Source organism: Haliotis cracherodii, unplaced genomic scaffold (assembly GCF_022045235.1).
Source record: "Haliotis cracherodii isolate W230 unplaced genomic scaffold, xgHalCrac1.p SCAF_17, whole genome shotgun sequence".
Taxonomy (NCBI): Eukaryota; Metazoa; Mollusca; class Gastropoda; order Lepetellida; family Haliotidae; genus Haliotis; species Haliotis cracherodii.
In genome coordinates, this window is record NW_027266272.1 from 7,375,695 (window position 1) to 7,402,150 (window position 26,456).

At 39.7% G+C, this 26,456-nt stretch overlaps 2 protein-coding genes across 2 annotated transcripts in view; both read left to right on the forward strand.

Annotated features, from left to right (window-relative positions):
- The first annotated feature begins 962 nt into the window (after nucleotides 1-962).
- Nucleotides 963-3,611, forward strand: LOC139464294 (probable G-protein coupled receptor 139). The gene is made up of 2 exons (XM_071245817.1): nucleotides 963-1,053; nucleotides 2,220-3,611. The coding sequence occupies exon 2, from the start codon at nucleotides 2,356-2,358 to the stop codon at nucleotides 3,445-3,447; it is 1,092 nt and encodes a 363-aa protein (XP_071101918.1). The 5' UTR covers nucleotides 963-1,053; nucleotides 2,220-2,355; the 3' UTR covers nucleotides 3,448-3,611.
- Nucleotides 3,612-20,807: 17,196 nt separating this feature from the next.
- Nucleotides 20,808-26,456, forward strand: part of LOC139465143 (sodium-dependent dopamine transporter-like) — a 50,564-nt gene continuing 44,915 nt past the window's right edge. The window contains exon 1 of the mRNA XM_071246833.1: nucleotides 20,808-20,910. Within this exon, the coding sequence (XP_071102934.1) occupies nucleotides 20,808-20,910 (103 nt within the window). The remainder of the gene's footprint in view (nucleotides 20,911-26,456) is intronic.

Here is a 26,456-nt window from a genome sequence, read left to right on the forward strand (position 1 = left end):
AATTTATGTCATGTTCGAATTTGTAACATTATATTGATGTGTGTTTGTCTGTTTGTTTAACGCTGCACGCAGCAATGTTCAAGCTATATGATGGCTGTCTCTAAATAATCGAGTCTGGACCAGACAATCCAGTGATTGACATCATGAACATCTATCCTAGCAATTGGGATACGATGACATGCATCAACCAAGTCAGCGAGCCTTACCACCCGATCCCGTCAGTCGCCTCTAAGGACAAGCATAATCACCTTTTACGGCAAGCATGGGTTGCTGAAGACCTACTCTACCCCGGATCTTCACGGGCCTTATATTTATGAGACCAGATGTTGCCATGAACATATACTGAGCGAAAATAAGATATAGTGTAAAATTACATTTTTCGATACTATAACTTTAATTTTAGGATCAATTCAGCTTAGAGCAGATCAAATAAGCGGTTGTCTCATCGTAATATAAATATTAAAACTGTGACACTAGTGTACACAATCGAAATAAAATGTAGAACACGAGTGACAAAATCACCATAAGAACTAATGTTACTAATGCTTTACTTCCCACTGACAACGTCTCAAATAACATAGCCATTGTGTGAAAAATTGTAACGTGAACGCCAGAGAATACCCAGTCTCGATTTTCTGCCGAAGCGAGTTCCTTTTGGGCACAAGCATCTATGCAACTGTTTGATCAAAGAACTAGGACTAAGTGATGTATCAATTTATGCCAACGTTCAAGGTCTTGGTAAAGCTCTGAAAACGTTTAACGTTTGACATGCGGAGGACATTTCAAAATTTGACGCATCTGTGACAGAATTTATTTCCGATACAATTCCTCATTTTGATGTGTCCCATGTGTTTCCTTGTTTCTTTAGGTGAACAAGTTAGCAGAGAGAGCTGGGAAGCGATTTGGAGCTTATATTTACACAAGACCAGTATGCGTGAACGGAGGAAGGATCTGAAAATAAAACATCATTGTTATCAACTTTCGACTCGACTGAAGACATGTAGTGGACACCAAAGCTCCATACAATAGTATACAAAGAGATATTCAATGCAGGTGAGAGCAAATGTGCCACTGAAACCCTGTCTCAAAGCACAGGCTTTTGTCTGAAACTTCAACTTCAGCTTTTATATATCGATAATCTGATTGGGTTGGTTGGCAATGGTGGTAGCAAAAATATTTTTTGATCGATGCACAAATTTCCACAGCCGCTGGAAACATTGATGTACGAAAACTTTATTATTACACGTCGGAACGCAGATGGGGAACTCAGATAGAAAACGGCTTGGTTTGGTTTGGTTTGGTATGATGTATAACGCCGCACTCAGCAATATTCCAGCTATATGACGGCGGTCTGTAATTAATCGCGTCTGGACCAGACAATCCAGTGATTAATATCATGAGCATCGATTCAGGCAATTGGGATCGATGACATGCATCAACCAAGTCAGCGAGCCTGACGACCCGTTAGTCGCCTTTTACGACAAGTAGTCACCTTTTACGGCAAGCATGGGTTGCTGAAGACCTATTCTATCCCAGAATATTCACGGGTCTCGATAATTTGAAACAAATTGGCAATACTGTACTTATAGAGACAATTCTCTTCCACTGATTTAATCACATGAACTGGAAACTAAAGAGACCAGCGAAACCGGCTCAGCTGTATTTAGGTCTATGGATAAGAACGCATCAGTGACCAAAATGTCCGTTACAATTCCCTGTTTTGACTTGTATCATATGATGATATGTTTGTTCAGGTAAACATTAAATTGTCTTTGCACTGGTTTGTGACAGGGGGTATCTGGTGTCCTCCCTATTTGGTAGTGATTTAAAAACACATGCTTATGATCAATCAAAATCGTACAATGAAGGTATGTTATGTGATAATGGAAAGGGCCCGAGTCTGACCAGACAACGCTATAGCTGCCATCATGAGCATCGATCAACGCAAATGATACCATTACATGCATCAACCTAGCCAGCGAGCCTGACATCCCGTGAGTGGACGCTTCTTACAAGCATGGGTTCCTGGAGACCTATTGTGATCCGGACTTGACACTACGTATTTCATACACACAGTTTTCCATCATATCCCCAACCTTAAACTATTAAGACCACAAAGAAATAGAAACAACAAAAGTCGCCACTCTCATCACTTTTTCACGCTCATAAATTTCAACATTGACGGTATATATATATATATATATCTGCTCTGCTTTCAGAAAACGAAGCGGAAATGAGCCACCAAGGATCAAGGCAACAACCCGAAGAAGGATGGTTTCCAATTTCTCTAGTTGCAGTATTGACAAATAATTCAGCGTGAACCAATAACACAATAGAATACTAGCAATTGATTTCATGTTTGAAGTCAGGATGGCGGCTAACCTAACCAATGGGAGTACTGAAGTCACTGACGATTCTGCTTGGAAAGCGGTGGAAAGTGTTGCCTTTGACATCCAGACGTATTATCTATGGGTTATATTCGCCTTGGGATTCCCCGGTAACTGTGCTACCATCGTTACAGTCATTAAGATGTCCCCTGCCAGATCGCTGACTGTGTACATAGCGCTTTTAGCTGTTGTGGACAACTTAGCAATCATCAATAAACTTCTATTGTTTGTTTTGCTCGATAATGGAGTGCATCTCCAAGACGTTGGCTGCAAGATTCTTGGGTACTTCGGAAACTTCCTCATCACCTTTGCCAACTGGTTGCTCGTCGCCATGTCCGTAGAGAGATTCGCTGCTGTGTGGTTCCCGTTCAAAGTTGGCCAAAGCTGGACGTTTAAAAAGTCTCTTATAGCTGTGGTTCTTGTGGCGCTACCCTTGAGTGTGTTGTTTCTTCACCTCTTCTGGATGATAAAGTTTGTAACTGAAGGTCCAGGGATGGTGTACTGTGATGTAGAAGAGACGTATAAGCATTTCATGATGCACATTTGGTACTGGATTAACGTAATAGTGTATGCGGTCATTCCATGTACCCTACTTCTTGTGTTCAACTGTTTGATCGTGGGCGGTATTATTAAATCGGGGAAAGCACAGAAATACCTGAACAGTAACTATGGCAACCAGAAGAGTAACAGCTGTGCTGATCGCCACCGTCAGGTTACGATCATGTTAGTAACAGCAGCTATCACCTTGGTGATTTTGACAACACCGAGATGCGTGATTCTTGTTTTAACTCCGTATTGGACCCCAGAGCAAAATAGTATGAAAGGGGCTGTAAAGTACCTTATAGATACACTGGCATTTGTGTTGTGTGACGTGACACATGCTATTAATTTTTATGTCTATTCTCTCAGCGCTAGAAGATTTAGGTTTCAGTTTGTTCAACTATTTATGTGTCGAAGACGAAAGATGGCGCCAGTGAATACACAGTATTTCTCGCTTTCACCTCGAGCGTCTCTCAGAGTTCAAATGTCTTTCGTTGGCGAAGAACATGGCAATAACTAATACAAAAAATATTCTGAAGTTTTCAAAAAGCATGTAAGACTAGATTGGGGATACTCTTAAGTTGGTATTATCTTGCACACACTCAGCATAAATGTGTTTGTAAATCCTACAGGTATATACCGGAATTATGATATTACCAAGTATGTTGTGTTACGATAATTAGCTTGCGGTTGTTTTGTCCATTTTGTATGACAATGTGTATTGAAATGGGCTGTGAATGTCTTATTTGCGTTTTATCTTCGTAATACTTCAATCGAACAAATGTTTAATTAACCGATTACAACCGATCTGTTTTTTAGGGTCATGGTTATAATTTTTGTTACATATTTTGTTTTGCAGCTGAAGCTGAAAAAGTATATTAATCCGGTTTCCATGCAAACCCCCTGTCTCCAGTTTGTAAGGAGATCTGAACCCCTAATACTTCTAAGGAGACCCGTGAAAATCTGAGGTAGAATAGGTCTTCAGCAACACCATGCTTGCTGTAAAAGGCGACAATGATTTGGAAACATTGCGAACAAGATATCATAGATATATCAGTTTGTACACCAGCCGAGATCGGGTGGTCTGGCCGCAAAATGGTTGATGCATGTCAGCGATCCCAATTGCGTGGATCGATGCTCATTATATTAATCAACCCGTGAAGATTTCGGGGAGGAATAGGTCTTCAGCAACCCATGCTTGTCGTAAAAGGCGACTAACGGGATCGGGTTGGTTGATGCATGTCATCGATCCCAATTGCATGGATCGATGCACATGACATCAATCACTGGATTGTCTGGTCCAGACTATATTATTTACAGACCGCCGTCATATCGCTGGAATATTGCTGAGTGCAGCATCAAACAACAAACAAACAAACAAACAAATCAGAGACAAAAATTGTTCTTTTCGGGTGAATAACTGACTTACCTTTGCATGTGTTTGTGATGAGTGCCACCGGTGGGGCATGGTTCACCCATCTCTTCCCGAACACCTGGTGTCATCAGTATTTGAAAACTTGTATGTGATATAATAGGAATTGAGCAGTGAACTGTTTCTTGCGATGAGGGTAAGCGACAATCGATGTTAGTTAAACACATTTCACGTTTTTCTGCAAACCGCAATCTATCATCCACTATCGGTGCTAACATTTGCGTGAGTGAGTATGATTTTACGCCGGGTTTAGCAATTTTCCAGCCATATCCCGGCGGGGGACACCAGAAATGGGCTTCACACATTGTACCCATGTCGGGAATCGAACCCGCGTCTTCGGCGTGACGAGTGAACGCTTTAACCACTAGGCTACCAGACCGCCCTGACAATTGCGTAATGTTGACAATTACGTAATATTGCATTTGAATGTTGGTGTAATTTTTTGCATTTATATCAATGGAATCGATTGAAGATCCGAGGTAGAGAAAAGGTATTCAGCAACCAATGTTTGCCGTAAGAGGTACTATGCTTGTCGTAAGAGGCGACCAAAGGGACTGGTCAGATTCGCAGACGTGGTTAATGCATGTCATCGTATCCCAATTACCTGGATCGTGGCTAATGGTGTCAATCACTGGGTTGTCTGGTCCACACCCAATTATTTACAAAGCTCCGTCATATAGCTGGGATATTGCTGAGTGTGGCGTTAAACAACAAACAAGTTGGGTGGATTGATCGTTAATTACTAGTAGTAACTAGTAACATTTCACCCATTTGGCATAACCTATGATTATGTTACTTCGTTATAATTATCATTGTACACTTGCAAATAATTAATTAGATTGTATACTGGTCCACGCCTCGTGATTTTGTATTAGCAACACACGACAAACAGCTTTTGCATTCAATACATCGGTAGTTATATATCACATTCAATATCACATATGAAACAAGTAAGATACGAAATATGAATTTAAACGACTCTCCTAACAATGGTTCCGATGCTTAATAAAGTATTCACGTTACAATGGTTATTTTATTAAGTATATGTGTTGATTAGCACAGCTACTTTTGAATATTAAATCTATTTGATAAACATCGGTTTGTGTCTATTAACGGGTGTCATCGCTGATTGCCAGTTGTCCATTTATATAATTTTAACAGCTATTTTTTCCAAATGGAATCTGTTTCGGCTGATAATATAGACTGGTTATTCTCTTGCATTGACAATTTATATTTCTACACATAGACATGAAAAAAACTTAAGCACGGCTATTTACAAGTCAATGTAGCCGCTTCATTTTTATCATAACCTGTATTAATAAATAAACACATTGTGAATAATGAAATACAAAATAAACATGCTGTCTATCTGGTCCTTGTAATAGTTTTCTAACAGTAGGAGTGTTGTGTGATCTGGCATCATTTCGCACAGTGGCGTGTTCGTATTGCTTTATGTCCCTACTGGAATATTGCTGATAGTGGCTTAATACTTCACTCACTCGCTCACTCATATTGCTTTAGTTGTTGAGACCTACAACGCCTTTTTTTGCTAATCACCATGCACCCGTGAAGATCCAGGTTAGAATAGGTCTTCAGCAACACATGCTTGCCGTAAAAGGCGACTATGCTTGTCGTAAGAGGCAACTAACGGGATCGGGTGGTCAGGCTCGCTGACTTGGTTGATGCATGTCATCGATCCCAATTGCGTGGATCGATGCTCATGATATTAATCATTTACAGACCGCTGTCATATAGCTGGAATATTGCTGAGTGTGGCGTTAAACAACAAACCAACCAACCAAAGCTTGCACCATGATCCATGTTTTGTACTGTTTTGCATCAATGGCAGTGTGTTCAGTCGCTTCATCAATCAATCCCCGGACACCTTCTTTAATCAAGCAATTCCCAAATGCCCACTGTGTACTTGCAGAAGTTCCTGTTCGTAAAAATCCAATTTCGACGGCGTCCGTGGTCTGGTAGTAGAGCTTCTGCCCAGATGGCGGACGTCGGGGTTCGATCCCCGGCTGCGTCATACTAAGGGACGTTGAAATATAGTACCTGTTGTTACCCTGCCTGGCGCTCGGAGTCAAGGGGCTAAAACAAAGACTGGTTGGCTCTGAGTGAGCTATTCGTGTTACTTAAACTGCTGTTTGGTATCTCAACGGGCTAGCACTAAATACTCGGCATTAGTCCAGACAGGTAATGACCCGTGAAGATCCAGGTTAGAATAGGTCTTCAGCAACCCATGCTTGCCATAAAAGGCGACTATGCTTGTCGTAAAAGGCGATTTACGGGATCGGGTGGTCAGGCTCGCTGACTTGTTTGATGCAAGTCATTGTATACTAATTGCGTGGGTCGATGCTCATGATGTCAATCACTGGACTGTCTGGTCCAGACTCGATTATTTATAGACCGCCGTTATATAGCTGGAATATTGCTGAGAGCGGCGTTAAACAACCAACCAACCAAACAACCAACCAACTAATTGCGTGGATCGATGTTGATATCAATCACTGGATTGTCTGGTCCAGACTCAATTATTAACATACCGCTGTCATATAGCTGGAATGTTGCTGATTCCAGAGTGCGGCATTAAACAACAAACAAACAATCAAACAATATCCTGTTCTAAAGATAAGGGATAGTTTCATATTTCATACATGTATGTCTCTCTCTAGTTATGTTAATGCGTTTCGGACATCGACGTGTTTTTCATTGTACAAGAGTAATTATACATTCGAATAACCTTTAAGAAAATGTTGTTACACCATAATGAAAGCGACAGTCACGCGGATGAAGTATCAGATAATTACAATATATTATAAAAGCAGCTGTTCCATATTTTTTTTCTGAAAGCACTGATAGGCTACAAGCAATTTCATTTCATATATAACGATACGCTGTAATAACAATTACCGTGTGTGTTCGTGTTTTGTAATGTTCGGAAATATTATCATAGACCATGCCAATGATAACTCATTGTTCCAGCATTACAGTGTTTATTTGTCTTTGCATCAAATTCCGAGCTGATGTGACATATAGACCATAAAAAGGGCTAATGGTATTTTAAAGCCACATTAGAGCCACATGCTGAAGGGAAACAATATGTTGCCATCAAAGCATGTGTTTATTTACCGATCCAGTTGCTTCGTCTAATTCTTTTCCTCTTTTCATTACATATTGCAGGCGAGTTCTGAAGAACTATACACTCTTTGTCTACCGATTCTAGGGGAGGTTGGTTGGTTGGTTGGTTGTTTTACGCCGCACTTAGCAATATTACAGCTATATGACGGCGGTCTGTAAATAATCGAGTCTGGACCAGACAATCCAGTGATTGATGTCATGAACATCAACCCACGCAATTGGGATACGATGACATGCATCAACCAAGTCTGCGAGCCTGACCGCCGATCCCGTTAGTAGCCTCACCGACACTGTCTTTATCGTCTATGACCTTTGTAGACATCAGGATATCCCGGTTCGAATCCCGGACGGGACTCAACCCCAAAAAGTACTAGAATCTGTACTTTACTAAGGAAGTGTTATCCCAAATATAACATTAGTTACATCAGGATATCTGTTGACAGGTTTCAAACGTGTTATGTTTTAGTCGTATCGGAGTGACCACAGTCACTAATACCGTACCATCTCTTGTAATGCGATACATGAACTGATATATTGCTTAGAAAAAGCCTAATATGCATTTCTTTATACTTCATATGCATCTCTCGAAGGGGGTTAAAGTAGCGTAAACTGATTGCCCCCCTGAAAGGGTATGTAAGACTACGTCTTTCAAAGTATATTTATTTCTACCACGTATTTTAATCGTAGCATATGTGTTATTTTATTGTGTGGCTAAAATTGTCAGCCATCGCCAACAACTGAAGGGATGATGTAAATCCAGCTGGGATCCATGCAGGTAGCAAAAGTACTGTAAGTCCCCGTGGACCCTAGCGTGGTGATGTACCTTCAGTTGTTGGCGATCTATAGCCTGTTTCAATATTGTGTTACAAAATTATAATATATTTTTACATGCTCCCTAACTAGTTTTATGTAAATCTGTGATATTCTATTTATTATACTGCAGAATTTTATACAGTTTAAAATATATTGTTAATGTCAAATTTTGTTTCGTCACGATATGGCTGAAATATTGCCGATGTGACGTTAAACTTTAACTCTGAATCACTACTATGGGTATAATGTGTGCCTTATAGTCGTATGTAACCTGGTCGGACTGTATGCGCGAAGCCTAAGACGGTGTACCTAGACACCAACGATAGATTCATAGAAACAGAATGTATCAATTAAGACAAATTCTTAACATTGAAAGTACCCCGAATATTTTGTATCTTGATGCCTTGAGGAAAGTCCTATCTCGTAAAGCATCGCCAACGCAATATTTAACACCTGCACCCCAAGTAACAAGTCCATTGCATGGGCCTCAGCCGAAGTGAATCCACGAAACAGGATAAATGGGTTTGACTTAAATCATTACCTCAGACGCAACGGACGTGATTATATTGCAACTTAACTCAAAGTGTAGAATGAAAGTGTTTCTGTCGGGGATAAAGCCTGAGGGCATAAAAATTACATTAAATCCCTCGTCAACGAGGTAGAAAGCTGAAAGAAGCAAATTAAAAAATATGGCAAAGGACATCAGAATGATTCAGAACAGGTGTGTGATTTAGAAGACAAATTGTTTGACGTAAAAGTCACATCCTTGCGACGCAAACTCATTTTCTGGGGATTTTAGGAAGAATTGAAGGTAAGCAATGTTATAAAGTGATTTGGGATTTCATTGTATACTTACGATATAAAACACGAATATATTGTGAAAGCGTATGCGTCAACCGACACATAGACAAATTTCAGAATACAAGGATAAAGACATTCCAGCTAGCATTTAGACGTCAGGTGGGTACATGGGTCTACATAAAAGAGCAATTTCGAAAGAAAAGAAGACTGAGGAGACACATGTAACCTATCGGCCGTGAAAACTTAAACGGGGGGATAAAGCAAGGCTATATGTTGATATGCTGCCAACACACTTGGCGCGGCCGTGCCGCATTTGAGGGGATAACAGTGTTTAGATCTGATGAAACCGAAACACGCCAGTAATATAACATAACATAGCCGCATGCGGGATAACGTGGAGCATGTTCACAGGTCGATAACAGTAATTAACGACCAATGTGTACGGCTTTAGGTTGATGATTCTTATTCCGGACTTCATCAAAAACGTATCATGATATGATAACGTCTAAGCGACATATTTGTGACTTACAAATGCACAAGTCTCAAATTTCAGATTATTTATGAACTGTTGCAAGAACAATGCTGGTGATAACATTATGGTGGTTAATATTAGTTTTTGCCATAATTGATGGAAGAGAAAGTCTCCAAGATATACCAGAGTTAGTGAGTTTGAAACCCACAACCATAGGGGCTCAAGGGGCACAGCTCTCTTCACAGCGAATTGTGGCGCCTTAAGACGGCTGGGCCACTCGTGCCTCCATATATGAACAGCGACATTTTGAACTTGATGAACGTTAATTTTGTTCTGTATTTACGTTCTAGCTTAAAACTGAAGATGTGCTTCTGCCGGCGACTTTGACCTGTTAGAATGGAACATAATAGTTTCATCTGATTTATTAGATTATACCAGTGCATGGAACTCGCTTGACAAGGACTCTTATATAATGAATATAAGGTGATTGATCTCTGTAAACATGTGGACCTATTCATTGTAAAGGGTCTTTGTGCTCAAGGCAAAGGAGTCGGAAAGCTGACTTTCGTTGTTGGTTAGGTAATTACATCGCATTACACCTTTTGAAATATAGACAACCTTGGTGTAATAGGTAACATTAGTATTAGACGTTTGTATTTACTCTGATGTGCATAACTGTGTAACATACTGTTTTATCGTGTTTTGTAAGTGAAACGTCTGCTCAGAGAGGGGAAGGTCGGGGCTTCGATCCCCGGCCGCGTCCTACCAATAGACGTTAAAAGACGGATAAAAAGGACTGGTTGTCTCAGAGTCCGGACACTGTGTCTGAGAGGGTGGAGTATCCATATTAACTGCGGCATGGCACCTCAGTGGCCTAGCACTAAAACACAGGAATAAGTTAAGACTAGTAAAATCACACACACATACGAGCGTGCACATCTGTCTGTAAGGGGCGGTCGGGTAGCCTAATGGTTAAAGCGTTCGCTCGTCACGCCAAAGACCTGGGTTCGATTCTCGACATGGGTACAATGTGTGACGCCCATTTCTGGTGTCCCCTGCCGTGATATTGGTGGAATATTGCTAAAAGCGGCGTAAAACCATACTCACTCACTCTCTCTATAAGTGCAATAATCCTGAACGCGGCGTTAAACCTCACCTCGTATTTGGATCAAAAGAAGCCGAACCTGTAACCACCATTTACTTATAGTACCCGGGAGGTGCAGTGATCTGATTTTCCAATCAAGTAACGTTTGTCAACAATGCTGAGTGCGTTCACCTGGAACATGCCTTGTTCAATGTGGTACAGATAGATTGTATTTCGTTCATAGTGCGTACCGCTGAATTTCCCAGTGGCTATGGTTTCCTCTCGAGTTCCGTGCATACATACTGAATAGATATGAGAGATACCGCGAATGGCAACGACGGTTGTCGATTGTCCGAATCACTGTTTTAGTGTCATATTCTCTGAGGTGCAACAAGGTTCCAAGAGTTAGGACCTGTCCTAATTGAGAATAAATGACTTGGCACTCCTAACATCCCAACGGTACAGTCTGTTTCCATGTGACATGGTGGTAGACGACATTGGCAGCCTCTTTTACAGGGTTTCATTGCCATGGCGATTGTGGTTGTGGCTGTCGTAGTCTCAAGGGCGATGTCGAGTTATGGTGTTGACTGTCTCAGTGATCATGGCATGATCTGGGAGGATCTTTGCGTTTCATATCGACATACTCAGTAGTTTGATATTTATATTGGCACAGCGAGCGCTGTTTGTTTGGTGCCTACACATGTGTTCTTGAACATGTGTCAGCAAAGCCGTTGGTGGCGTCGTGGTAGCCATTTTACCACAAGTGAGTATGGTTTTACGCCGCTTTTAACAACATTCAAGCAATATCACGGCGGTTACCAAATATGATTCTGACAGGTCAAGAATCATCTGGTATCATTACCATTTGCTAGTTATTCAAAAACACATGCTTCTAAAAAAGTCGGAAATCGTATAATCGACTCGGCCTTTAGCAGAGTTTTCTTATGAATATGGAAAGGCTTTTGGGGCTTTTCTATACATTTGTAAATATACTTAAATGATATTGATATACGTTCAAGACGTTCATTAGATCTCGCCGCTGCATGCCAGGGTGGTGCGGTTGCTTTTTCAGTGGGATATTACCGTCACGTACTATGGCATCTGAATAAAAGATGTAATAAAACAATTACTTTTTATAAATGGGAAATGGTTGAGTCATAAGATATAGATATCACTTTAATGGGTACAATATGCCACCTATGTGGCAGGATATGCACGAACACCTGGAATCATCACTATTTGCTTTTTATTCAAAACACACGCTTATGATATAGTCAGAATCGTATAATCGACTCTGCTTTTAATCGAGGTTTCTTATGAATATGGAAACTAAGGGTTATGTGGACAAATGAGTCAATAATTATTGATGACGTGTTACGATGGTCGTAGATGCCTTCTCTGTAGCCGTTTTTTTAAACTGCTGTACTTCCATAATGGGTGAATAGGCCTTCAGCAACCCATGCTTGCCATAAAAGGGGACTATGCTTGTCGTAAGAGGCGACTAACGGAATCGGGTGGTCAGGCCAGCTGACCTGGTTGATGCATGTCATCGATCCCAATTGCGTGGATTGGTGCACATAATACCAGTCACTAGATTGTCTGGTCCAGACTCGATTATTTACAGACCGCCGTCTTTTATCTCGAATATTGCTGAGTGCGGCGTTAAACAACAAACAAACAAACAAAACCCTAAAGGGAAATATTGACCATGTATTCACACATGTTAACATGATAATATAATGACAGTATGCCAATTTGAAAAAGTTAACCATATTATTTGTTTTATATAACACTCTTTCATTAGTTCTAGACCACAAACGGGCGGTCGGGTAGTCCAGTGGTTAAAGCGTTCGCTCGTCACGCCGAAGACCCGGGTACATGGGTACAATGTGTGAAGCCCATTTCTAGTGTCCCCTGGTGATATTGCTGGAATATTGCTAAAAACGGCGTAAAACCATACTCACTCACTCATAGACCACAGAGTTTTCGGTACTTCTACTACAAAATGAACAACTCTGACACAAGTACCTAACAATATCATATAAAGACAAATTAATATGACCGTTATATTAGTCCTGTGCCTGTTACCGCTTCTTCTGTTGCTGGTAATACACACAGAGAGAAACTCTTAGCACATACGATATGATACGTCTAACGTTCATTGTACTTGATTGATCACAACGGCGGCCGTATCTGATATTGATACATCTGTTCATTGTCGTGCTGCTACTATGTTTGTCTGTGTTGACATTGAAGATAGATCCGTGAACTGAATACATCCATTTCGTGATAACGAAAATCGTACCCAATTAGCAATGCAATACTGTATTAAGTGATATGGTTCAACACCACACTCCTAGAATGTCATGGCGCCGAAGTTCTAGACCACAAACGTTTAACCCAATAACCCATTCTAACCAAGAGGAGAATCGAAGCCTGGACTTAGGAATGGTTGTCTACGCTTTTACCGCGATAGGTTCCCCCAATGCTCCCTAATGGATGTACATGTACATGTGAACGAAATTACAGTCAAATAGTATTCATCCGTTTAGTGTACATGATGTGGTCAACAGTACTGTCCGCGTACGTGGTGAAGTGTTGATTGGTTCGTTTCGTGTTTAACGCCGCACTCAGCAATATTCCAGCGATATGACGGCGGTCTGTAAATAATCGACTTTGGACAAGATAATCCAGTAATAAATGTCATGAGCATCGATCTGTGCAATTGGGATCGATGACATGCATCAACCAAGTCAGTAAGCCTAGCCACCCGATACCGTTAATCGCCTCTAACGACAAGCATAGTCGTCTTTTACGGCAAGCATGGGTTGCTGAAGACCTATTCTATCCCGGATCTTCACAAGTCACGTGGTGTGGTGGATCTAAAGTCTGCCAAGAGACTGGAAGGTCGGTGGTTCGATCCCCTTGCCGTCTCATACAAAAATACATTAAGGTAAATACAGAATCAATGAATATAGCGATATGTTGTCTGCCAATATATTGCACTCTCATATCTCTCTCACACTAGCAAAACACACATTTAAGGTCGTACAATAGGAGACAGCGTTTTTAATTAAATGATAACATTTTCTGTTTATAGTCTTAATATCTGAAATGTAATTGGATTTTCTACATTAACAGTGGACATGTAAAAACTAAAAAATGGGTCATTGGTGAACAAGGGTGAAGGGTCACTGCTTTTCATAAACTAATAATATCATGAAATCACAATATGTTTTGTGGCTGAACCGGAACATGTAGTCAGTAGAACTAGGGTGGTAGATTCACACAATTATCCCGAATTTAGTGTATTGTGATCAGGCCATTTATAAACACATCTAGGTGAAAAGTGTCATCAGTAATAAGTAATATTTTCATGAGTGTATGCTGTTTTAAATACTTGTTTAGAAGAAACATTACATTGTCAGGAACAACCTGTCAGTGCATTATTACTGACATTGTCTCCAGTTCCATAAGGTTAAAAAATTATCTTTTGCATGCGTTTGTACCGTGTGCCAGGAATGCGCTTTGTAGTTACGGTTATTTTTCTGTGTTCTGTCGCTTTTATAATAACAAACAAATGTTTTGTTAGGTAAAGACTCAATTATGTAGCATCGTATTGCTTGTATATTGTGGTTATTGTGGTGCTGACCAACGTGGAAACAAAACTGAATTTGTACTGAGCTGGTACTTTAGTCCTTCCCTGGGTGTGTATTTCCATCATACTGAGTGTCCACATAATTAATTTATCGCAAATTAATGTCAGATCGCGTCATTAAACAATATGAAGTAATGGTTGGTTGGTTTGTTGTTCAAGCTTTATGACAGCGGCCAGTAAATAATCGAGTCTGGACCAGACAATCCAATGATTGACATCATGAGCATCGATCCATAGGAATTCGGGATTGGGATTCGATGACATGCATCAACCAAGTCAGCGAGCCTGACCAGCCGATCCCGTTAGTCACCTCTTACGACAAACATAGTCGCCTTTTACAGCAAGCATGGGTTGCTGAAGACCTATTCTAGTGAGTGAGTGAGTGAGTTAGAATTTAACGTCGCATCGGCATTATTTCAGCCATATAGTGCTTAGACCAAGTTAATATATTTACAATTTAGTTATTAATGCAAAGTTTTATTTAAAAACAATTTGTGAAACATATTTGAGCATACTATATTTAGAAACAATTCATGAAACATATTTGAGCATAGCAATATCATATATACAGTTTTAAAACACGGGCTATAGGCCACCAGTATTCAAAGCTAGGCCACCTCGCTGGGGTTCATGGGGACTTACAGTACCTCTGCTTCCTGCATGAAACCCCAGAAGGATTTACGTCATCCATTTAGCTATTGGTGTTGTGCATGATGCAAGCCAATATTAAAAAATACTCACTAATGAGTTGGCTTAAAAACACTGGTTCATAATTGTTACATCGATTATGATAGGACCTATTCTAACCCGGATCTTCACGGGTCGTATGAAGTAATTGGGCGGAGACGCCGTATGCGTATAACAAAAAAAAACAGAAACCGTCTGTCTGCAACAATCCCGTGCTGCCAAGGAGTATCACAGGCACGTTCGATGACGAAAAGCCCTAAAGGCAATCATGTTGCTGCTGGTTCTGTTATGGAGTGAGTGAGTGAGTTAATATTTAACGTCACATCGGCAATATTTCAGCCATATCGTGACGAGAATTAATACATTAATAACATATAAGTATATATACTTTATAAAAAAACTGTCAGCAAAGGACAGTACAATAACTAGAATATCACAGAGTGTATTAAAACTAGTTGAGGAACATATAAAAGCAGAAAGAATTAACAACACAATATAAAAATGGGCTAGAGATCGTCAGTAACTAAAGGGAGATCACCATACCAGGGACCATGGGGACTTACAGTGCCTTTGCTTCCTGCACGGGCCCTGGCTGGATTTATATCATCCCTTCAGTCACTGGCGATAGTTTACCAGTTAAGCCTTAGATTAAAATGACAAAAATACTACGTTCTAAAATTCTGGTATGCATAACAATACATTGAATGATGTGGGACTGACATACCCTCTTAGGGGGACAATAATTTTACGCTACTTCAACCCCCTTCGAGGGTACAGCCACTAACAATCTAAGTTATATATTAGCACTACCAATATATAAAAACATATTACGTACATCAAAATTTATGGATTAAATCAATTTCCTTTAAAAAGTGCAATACTAAATGAGAATTAACTTGACTAAAAAGGTCCTTCACTGTTTTGACACTATAATATTTATCCCTTGTGATGGAAAAATCAATGCAGTCAAGCAGGACATGCTTGACCGTGATTCTTTCATCACAAGGGACACAAAACGGAGGATCCTCACCTTTTAATATATGCTCATGTGTATATCTGCTGTGGCCAATACGACATCGTCGCATTATGACCTCTTCAAATCTGGACTGACAGCCCAAGTAGGTGTAACCGATAGTTGGTTTAATTTCATGTAATTTATTGATACCTACTTGGGTGTCCCACTTCTTTTGCATTAGATCACGGATGTAAGATCTAATCACGGGTTTATAATCAGTGTATGGAATAAGAAGTGGTGTCACAGATTTGTTGAGTGCTGCCTTTGCAGCAGCATCAGCCATTGTGTTACCAATGATACCAACATGGCTTGGTAACCAACAAAAGACGATGTCATATTGGCCAGTAGCAAGATCATTAAATAATTCTATAATTTCGTGTAAAAGTGGATGTTCACATGAAATATTCTTAATGGCTTGAAGACAAGAAAGGGAATCAGAAAATATGATGAAGTTATTATGTTTGGACTGAGTATTTATATATTTGAGAGCTGTTAATATTGCCTGCGATTCTGCTGTAAAAATGGAACTTTCATTTGGTAATCTGGATGATATGGTTCTGGATCCAAGGACGGTGGCGCAAGCAACTGCGTCACCATCCTTGGATCCATCTGTAAATATAGACTTGTAAGTATTGTATGCACTTCTTAATTGATTATACTCTTGCTGATACATGAGTTGATTGGTGTCTGATTTCTTTAGTGCCGTTAATGAAAGATCTACCTGTGGCTTTACTAGTTGCCACGGAGGAGACGAGAGTATTTGAGTCGGAGATATGATTGTGAGATCAATATTTGCAGCAGAAATGTCAGGTTGTATTCTTACTCCGAGGGGTGGAACAAGCGACGGTTTCTTATGATAGAGGTCTACATGATGAGGATGAAAAACGCAGTCATATGCAGGATTTGATTGATTTGAATATAGTTTCGTGATGTACTGTAAAGATAATTTTAGGCGGCGGTCTTTAAGGGATGGCTCATCAGCTTCAACATAAAGACTAGATATAGGAGATGTGCGGAAGGCACCCAGGCAAAGCCTGAGTCCTTGATGGTGGATAGAATCAAGCAGTTTTAAGTTACTTTTGCAAGCTCCACCATAAATGATGGAGCCATAATCCAGTTTGGAGCGTATGAGAGCTCTGTATAGTTGAAGGAGAGTTTTCTGATCCCCTCCCCACTTTGCGTTGGAGACAACTTTCAACAGGTCAAGTGCCTTCAGGCATTTAGTCTTTAAATACTTGATATGAGGCAAAAAGGTTAAATGATGGTCAAAAATAATGCCTAAGAACTTGGCCTCCTTTACAACTTTAATAGGAGTGCCATCTAAAACTAGATCTGGGTCCTTGTGAGGCTTGTACTGTCTACAAAAATGTATACAATTAGTTTTAGATTTTGAAAATCTAAATCCATTTTCTAATGACCACTTTTGGATTTTGTTTAGGCATAATTGTAGTTGCCTTTCAATAGTATTCATATTTTTACCACGACAGGAAATATTAAAATCATCCACGAATAAAGATCCATCAATGGAATCGTTTAAAACCTTAGACAGGCTATTGATTTTTATACTAAACAGTGTGACAGACAAAATACTGCCTTGTGGGACACCCTGATCCTGACTATAATGATCAGACAGGGTAGAACCCACGCGGACCTGAAATTGTCTGTCAGTTAAAAACTTGGATATAAATTGAGGCAAACGGCCTCGCAATCCAAAGTCATGTAAATCTTTTAAAATGCCATGCTTCCATGTAGTGTCATATGCTTTTTCCAGATCGAAAAAGATAGACACTGCATGCTGTTTGTTAACAATGGCATTCTTAACGAATGACTCCAATCTAACTAAATGATCAATGGTACTACGATTTTTACGGAATCCACATTGAATATTTGTAATTAAATTATTGGATTCTAAGTACCATGTTAATCTATTATTGACCATGCGTTCCATGGTTTTGCAAACGCAACTAGTCAAGGAAATTTGTCTATAATTTGATGGATCGGTATGATCCCGTCCAGGTTTCGGTATAGGAACAACAATGGCATCACGCCACGAAGAAGGAAATTTTCCGGATGTCCATATATCATCAAATATAAAAAGTAAGGTTTCCAAACATGATTCTGGTAAATGTTTCAGGAGTTGATAATGTATGTTATCAGCCCCTGAAGCAGTATCATGAGCTTGCCCAAGGGCAGTAAGGAGCTCATGAATAGAAAAGACTTCATTATAATCTTCCCCGTTATCTGAATTAAAATTAATAGGTTTCTTTTCCTGCTGCTTTTTATATTTTTGAAATTTAGGTACATAGTTAGACGAGGAGGAATGCTCAGCTAGAGTTTCACCCAGTTTATTTGCAATATCTGATTTATCAGTTAATAACTGATAGCCATTTTTAAGATGATGTATGCTTGATTTATTACCCTTACCTTTAATTTTCTGAATCATATTCCACACCTTGGACATCGGCGTGCGTGAATTTATTTTGGACACATAAGTTTGCCAAGATTGGCGTTTGTTTTGTTTAAAAGTACGCCTGGTTTTAGCATTGACAATTTTGAATTGATTTAGATTATGGACCATAGGATGGCGTCGGAAGTACTTTTCAGCCTTTTTCCTTGCCTTCCTTGCTTGTTTGCAGTCGTTGGTAAACCATGGTTTTCGAATGTGAGGATTTGCGGAGGACTTCGGGATACATTCTTCAGCTATTTTATTCAGTTCGTCAGAGAAAAGTTGGATAGGGTCAGGAACATTGAGAAACATTTCAGGTTTTAGTGTGGTAGTACAAAGTATTTCATATGAAGCCCAGTTGGCCTTAGTAAAATTCCATCTCGATGACGGAGGTACATCAGAAGGTGACACAGATTTTAAGACAGTAGGAAAATGGTCACTTCCACAAAGGTCATCGTGGACTGACCATTCAAATTCACTTAGTAAATCAGAATCGACAACTGACAAGTCCAGACAAGAATAGGTTCCAGTTGCAGGATGGAGATACGTTTCAGAACCATCATTGAAAATACATAAGTCGTTATTAATGAAAAAATCCTCCAATAATTTACCTTTTGAATTGCTGTCATTACTACCCCAAAGTGGGTTATGGCCATTCAAATCTCCCATGATAACACAGGGCTTAGGGAGTTGGTCATAAAGTGCCTGAAGATCGGACTGTCGCAGAGAATAAGATGGTGGAATGTATAAAGAACACAAAGTAAAAACAATATTCAATGTTATACGTACTGCAACAGCCTGAAGAGGGGTATGGAGAGCAACAGGACTGTGAATTATGCCCTGCCTCACCAAAACAGAAGATCCTCCAGTTACCTTATCCCCTGGTGGAGAAAAGCTATGGTAAGAATCGTACTGTCTTAAATCAAAATTATCAGTAGTTTTGAGGAAGGTTTCCTGTAGACAAAAGGCGGATGGCTTGAAATCTTGAATTAATAGCTGAAGATCATTAAAATTGTTCCGAAATCCTCTACAATTCCATTGTATTAAATTAAAAGAGCAACTCATGGAGGCTCAATTGGAGATCGTGAGCGAGGGGAAGGTCCTCTACGCTGTATTGGGAGCGATGGAGTGACCTCCATATCTAGAGATTCAAAGGTGTTATGAACCTCCAGAGGAACATTTAATGACAAAGGCTCCTCAACATGTTTAAGGGCCTTTGCTTCTTTCCTTCTTTGTTTTTTTTCTTTGTTTGTAAGTTGTCTAGTAAGTTTCATTTCAGGTACACAGTCTGGTTGGATAACAGGTTCTGGCAAAGGCACAGCTTCTGGCAGCGGTTCAGTTTGTGCAGCTGATGAAGGGCAGATGTCAGCTTCTATTTCATACAGAATTTTCTGATCTGTGGATAACCAGCTAATAGCTGTTTGACAGCTATTATCAGCCTTGAGCGGAGAAGAGGAGATTGCAGCAGAATACGTACGTGAAGAAGTGGAAGAGGTTGATTCACTTGTAATCAACTTCTTCGCATCTGTAAATGAAATATCATTTGTGTATTTCAGTTTTAGTATTTTTGTCTGTGTCACAAAAGAGGGACATGATTTGGAGGTTGACATATGGTCACCACTACAGTTTGCACATTTGATAGTATCTGAGCAGTCTGTGCTATCATGGGTCTTACTGCAGCGGGAGCAAACTTGGGGATGGCGACAGGATTTGGCTCCATGTCCAAACTGTTGACATTTAAAACAACGGAGTGGATTTGGTATATATACATCCACTCCGATGTTGAAATAACCGGCTTTAATGGAGGAAGGAAGCTTCGTGAGGGTAAATGTGAAAAGGTACGTAGTTGTTTTAATGATAGTATCACCATCTTTTCTGGTGAACCGTTTCACAGAAGATACACCTTGAGATTTCAATTCTGCAACAATCTCTTCTTCAGACATGTCTGAGAGGCACTTTGCACGGTCACGTACAATGCCTCTACAGGAATTGAGGGTTTTGTGCACAGAGACAACAATCTCTGTATTTGCAAAATGTTGGGCTTTGAGTAGATTCAGTGATTGCTGTCTCCTCGCGCATTCCACAAGCAGGGAACCGGACCTGAGACGAGTAACATTTTTCACTGTACCACAAATACCTTCAATAGATTTGGAAACTACAAAGGGGTTGAGTTTGAGAGGCTCACCATCAACCCCTTCAACAACCAGAAATCGTGGCCAAGAATCGATGTTTTGTACAGATTCCTCAGCAGAAAGTATTGCAGTATCTGTATCAATATGCCTTCTTTTATTTTTTGATCGAGAACCAGAAAACTGTGGGGTATCCATAATGGAAGAAATGATATTCAACAACCCTGCTCCCCACCCACCATGGAGTGTCTACAAGGACGGTGCTGCAGTGGAAGCCGACTACAAACACCAGGGTTACAAGGGTGCTATACTCCAGCAGAAAAGACACAGGTAGCTAAAATTGTCAAACAGAATAAAAGTAAGGCTGGTTCCGCCCTAGACAGTTATCTGATGACAAATAGAACCCGGAGGTCAATAATGCCAGATTGGCCCATGAGCCACCGCCTTCTGGCATAAGACTCTAGGCAATGAATTCCATCACAAAGTGTGAGTACATACAAGTTTAACATGACCAAGACCAAAATATACATTAAAATACAACACAAGTATGCAGATACAATATTACGCACAGGGCCTGGCATGACCAGCCGATTGATAAGACCGGGCCCATCTTACCACCCGTCTAGGCGAAGTAAGGGTCGAAGTAGTGTGTTGGACAAAGGAACACAGTTCCAGGAACCAGTGCCCTCAACTACCAGACTCCCGTCCTCCGCCGACACAGGGACGCAACCCACGGCAAACGGGCTGCCCACTTTGGTCGCCTCTTACGACCAGCAATGGGGTGCTGTGGAAATATTCTACCCCGGTTCCACACGGGGGAAGAGCTATTAGCGCTACCCAGCACTCACCACGAGGAGGTTGCTCTTCACGAGTGCCGTTCTGTTATGGAAATATCACTTGAATCTTTTGAAGGGGCTCGTTGACTCTTCTTCATTCAGATTTGAGCGATTTCATCGATTTAAACCATTTTATGTTGGATACATTATTTCGCCTGAATGTTTCATGACCTATAGTTTTCACAATTTAGTTTTTAAAATGTATGTTTCGCAATGTTTTAACATATGAAAATGTAACTTTGACAACACACGCTTACTGTCTTCGTTCTATAGTTCCGCCGACATTATTCACAGTGAAACCCTTCAGGGTTTGTCGTTTACAATGGATCCTCAGTAACCTATATTTGTCGTGTGATGCGACGAAATGAATCGGATATCAGGCTCGGCGACTTGACAGACTACGTGTCGTACTCCCATGACGTGAGATGTTGGCTCTTGATTTCAAACACGGGTTTGTCTGTCCAAGACCTGAATATTTACAGACCGATATACAGGCAGCTGGCATTAACGTGAGTACGGTATAAGGAAACAGACATTGAAAACTCGTTAACTCGTTTAAAATACATAAAATTGTACATAGGTCGCGACAAGCAAGGGTGTCGATCTTAGGATAGCAAAGCCTATATTGTTTGTTTGTTTGATGTTTAACGCCGCACTCAGCAATATTCAAGCCACAATGACGGTGGACTGTAAATAATCGAGTCTGGACCAGACAATCAAGTCATTGACATCATGAGCATTAATCCACGCAATTGGAATACGATGACATGCATCAACAAAGTCAGCGGGCCTGACCACCCGATCCCGTTAATTAGTCGCCTCTTCAAGAGATTCAAGATTCTTTATTCAGTATTTTGGGCCATGTGGCCTAGAGTACAATTACAATTACAATAATTGCTGCGTCACGTGATGTCAGGAAAATAAATACAAGTAGTCTTATTTCACATTAAATACATGATTTAAGTATAAGGCCAAAGCCTTTACAATGTTGATATTTTTGGAGTTGAGTAGATTACATAAACTGTGATTATCATGATGGACATTGGATAACCAAGGCAAATAGTGGTTTCTGACAGAAGAATATTTTGAACATATAAACAAAACATGAAATTCATCCTCTAATTGCCCCCCTTTACAGTGGGTACATAGATATAGACTCAAGTCTTCATTTGTATGTTTTGACTTTCGTAGCATGTTAATCTTAAAACCGTGTAGCGATATTCTGAATTTACAATATGCTCTCCTGGGTGATTTATTCGTGAGATTACTGATGTAAACTTCTGGCTGTAAAAGTGATTTCAAATTTGCATAATGTGACAGATATTTTGATGAAGAAATAGAGTCATACCACTCTTGAGAATACATATCACTCCGCCTTTGTTTTATTTTTAGCAAAAAGAGATTTTCATCGCCAATTTGTTGAGAGATCCATACAAATGAAAAGCCTGAAGAAAACAAAATATATCTTACATCAGACACCCAGGTGTGTTTATCATTATCATCTAACTGTTTAAGTAGATTGTAACATTGTTTTGGATATCGACATAGATTCATACGTAGCAATCTCAACCAGTATTTAAGTACCCTTATTCTGCTAAACACGAACATATTTTATCGCCCAGTTTCACCAAGAATAGCTTTATTAGAGGCATATTTTTCGATACAAAGATAGTTTTTAAAATAGGACGTATGTACTTTTTCTATACATTCATAATATTTTGCCCCCCAGATTTCAGCCCCATAAAGTAATATAGGAGCAATCTTACAATCAAACATTGTACAAGCTGTTTCGAATGGTATATAGCTATTTCTTTTGAAAACATGATAAATGGCTCTTGTGGCTTTAGAAGTCTGTGATGCTAAGCTTTTACAGGTCATTGACCAGATTAGCCTTGAGGAGAACAATACTCCAAGATACTTGTAGTAAGTGACAAGTTTTACATTTATAGAACCATAGAACCATTTTTCATTTTTTCGTATAATGCCACCGTTTCGGATTGTTTTTGTTTTATCAAGATTCACACATAGGCCCCAGGTAATGAGAACATAGTCACATCGTCGGCAAAAAATAGTAGCATAATATCTTAAATACTTTCTGAAACAAACACACCATGACAGCACGTTTTATAAATGTCAGTTACAAGCTCATTAATAAAGAAGATAAACAGAAGCGGGCTTAAGATACAGCCTTTTCTTACACCGGAGCTAGTTGTAAACAAATCTGTTCTACCTTTGTCTGTTTTTACACAAGCCTTAACAGCAGAATACATACTAGCTAAGACATTATACAGCTTGCCATGGCAACCTTTTTGTAAGAGCATATATAATATTTTTTTCCTTTCCACAAAGTCAAAGGATTTCTTGAAATCAATGAAAGCACAATAAAATCGCCCCCTCGCTTTGATAAATATTTGGTACAAAGAGCCTGGAGTGTGAAAATGTTGTCTGTTACTGAATAGTTGGATCTGAATCCAGCTTGTGCTTCGTCTATATCCAACCATGATCGTAGTCTTTTTTCAAGTATTGACGTGAATAATTTCCCAGTTGCATTTAGCAGGGATATTCCTCTATAATTGTTGGGGTCAGAGGTAACACCAGATTTATGTATAGGTATTATAAGTCCAATGTTCCATGCTTCAGGAAATATACCGGTATCTAATATTTTATCAAATAAAGGTCTCAAGTATTTAATAAGAATTGTTTCTGAAAGTTTAAAAAATTCTGGAGGGATTCCATCTTCACCAGGAGATTTCCCGAGTTTTAATCTTTTTAACGCTTCAGCCACTTCTTCATCAGTAATAATGTCTAATAACAACTCATCTGTAATGGGTAAGCTATCACAATTATCACAAGAGTGACTGTCAATGAATTCATTTACAAGTACATTAAAATCTTCATTCACTTCTGTTTTGTTAGAGTTTAACAAATCTTTAAAATATAACTGAAGAGCATCAGGCGATATAGCACATTTAGAGTGTTTGCTACATAAAACCCGTTTAAGGGTGTTCCAAAATGTTTTACAATTACCATGTTTTGCATGACTAGCATAGTCGCCTTTTCGGCAAGCATGGGTCGCTGAAGACATATTCTACCCCGGATCTTCACGGGTCTTTCAGTAACCCATTCATATAATGTCACCACTACTTTGCCTTTTAAGCCCAATCTGTTTCTGAGAGTTATCGAGACTGATTAGTCCCTAGCGTTGACGTTTTATATTTATTTTACTCCTTTTCCCACATCCTAACATTTGATAACAACATGTGATTCTTCTACAAGATAAACATGCAGTCCACTGAAAGCAATATAAGTCGAACGCGTGCTCTAAGATCTCAGTGGCCATCATTAATACATACGTTGATAGAAAAACAAACTGCGTCGTTTTCTCATTAGGAGAAGTCGTTCAATACAACCATCCTTAAATGGCGAAACTATCGAATCAAAGTTGCTTTTAACACTCCTATCAACCTTCCTTAAAATGTTTCCTACGTATTTGTCACTTTAAACCCTCCCCCTATCCTCAATGTAAACACAACATTTGTTCATCAGCTACATTCTAACACCAAGGCGGCAAATGCCATATACTTGGAATCGATTGACATTAACAGATTGCGATTTGGTATTTATTCAAAACACACTGGTTAAAAAACAACTTACGGGGTTACATCTGGCATAAATTGGATCTCTGAATGCACCATCACAACCAGTCTGTGGTAGGAGTAACAGTGGTAGGTGCTTGGATTCTGTGTTGTTGGAATGTAAAGTTCCTAGCACATACCCTTTATTGCAGTGGAAGGGGGTGACGACCATTTGATAGTTTTGAGGGGACGTTGGAATGTAAAGTTCCTAGCACATACCCTTTATTGCAGTAGAAGGGGGTGACGACCATTTGGTAGTTTTGAGGGGACGTTGGAATGTAAATTAAAGTTCCTAGCACATACCCTTTATTGCAGTAGAAGGGGCTGACGACCATTTGATAGCTTTAAGGGGACGTTGGAATGTAAAGTTCCCAGCACATACCCTTTATTGCAGTGGAAGGGGGTGACGACCATTTGATGGTTTTGAGGGGACGTTAGAATGTAAAGTTCCTAGCACATACCCTTTATTGCAGTGGAAGGGAGTAACGACCATTTGATGTTTTTTTTATGGGACGTTGGAATGTAAAGTTCCTAGCACATACCCTTTATTGCAGTGGAAGGGAGTAACGACCATTTGATGTTTTTTTTATGGGACGTTGGAATGTAAAGTTCCTAGCACATACCCTTTATTGCAGTGGAAGGGAGTAACGACCATTTGATGTTTTTTTTTATGGGACGTTAGAATGTAAAGTTCCTAGCAGATACCCTTTATTGCAGTGGAAGGGAGTAACGATCATTTGATGTTTTTTTTATGGGACGTTGGAATGTAAAGTTCCTAGCACATACCCTTTATTGCAGTGGAAGGGAGTAACGACCATTTGTTTGTTTTTTTATGGGACGTTAGAATGTAAATTTCCTAGCACATACCCTGTATTGCAGTAGAAGAGAGTAACGAACATCTGCTGTTTTTTTATGGGACGCAGGGATTATTGTTAGAGAAGAGTAATTGCCGGTCAATGCACCTAGACAGTTTTTTCTCTAAGATGTTCTTTACCTGAATGGCTGAGCCGAACAATGATTAGTTTTTCAAGTACAGTTTTTTTTCAGGACATGAAACATGTCAACCGAACAATCATTTTTCTTTTTTTCACCAGTCTTTTCCCTGAAAATCGAACAAAATGCATTTTTCACAACAGTTGTAAAGGACCTCGACCATGTCAAGCAAACACATTCTATTCTTTTTTCACAACACAGTGTTTTTCAGGTCATCGAGAATGTCAACCGAACATTTTTATACATATTTGTGGTTAAACTTTAGGAAAAAATTCTTATGTTGCCGTTAGTTTGTGTAGTAATGTTTCTGTTCGCCCCCTCCTGCTAGAGAAAACATGTGTCCAGATGCAGTTACAGAGACATACTCCGAATGCTTGTTTGAAT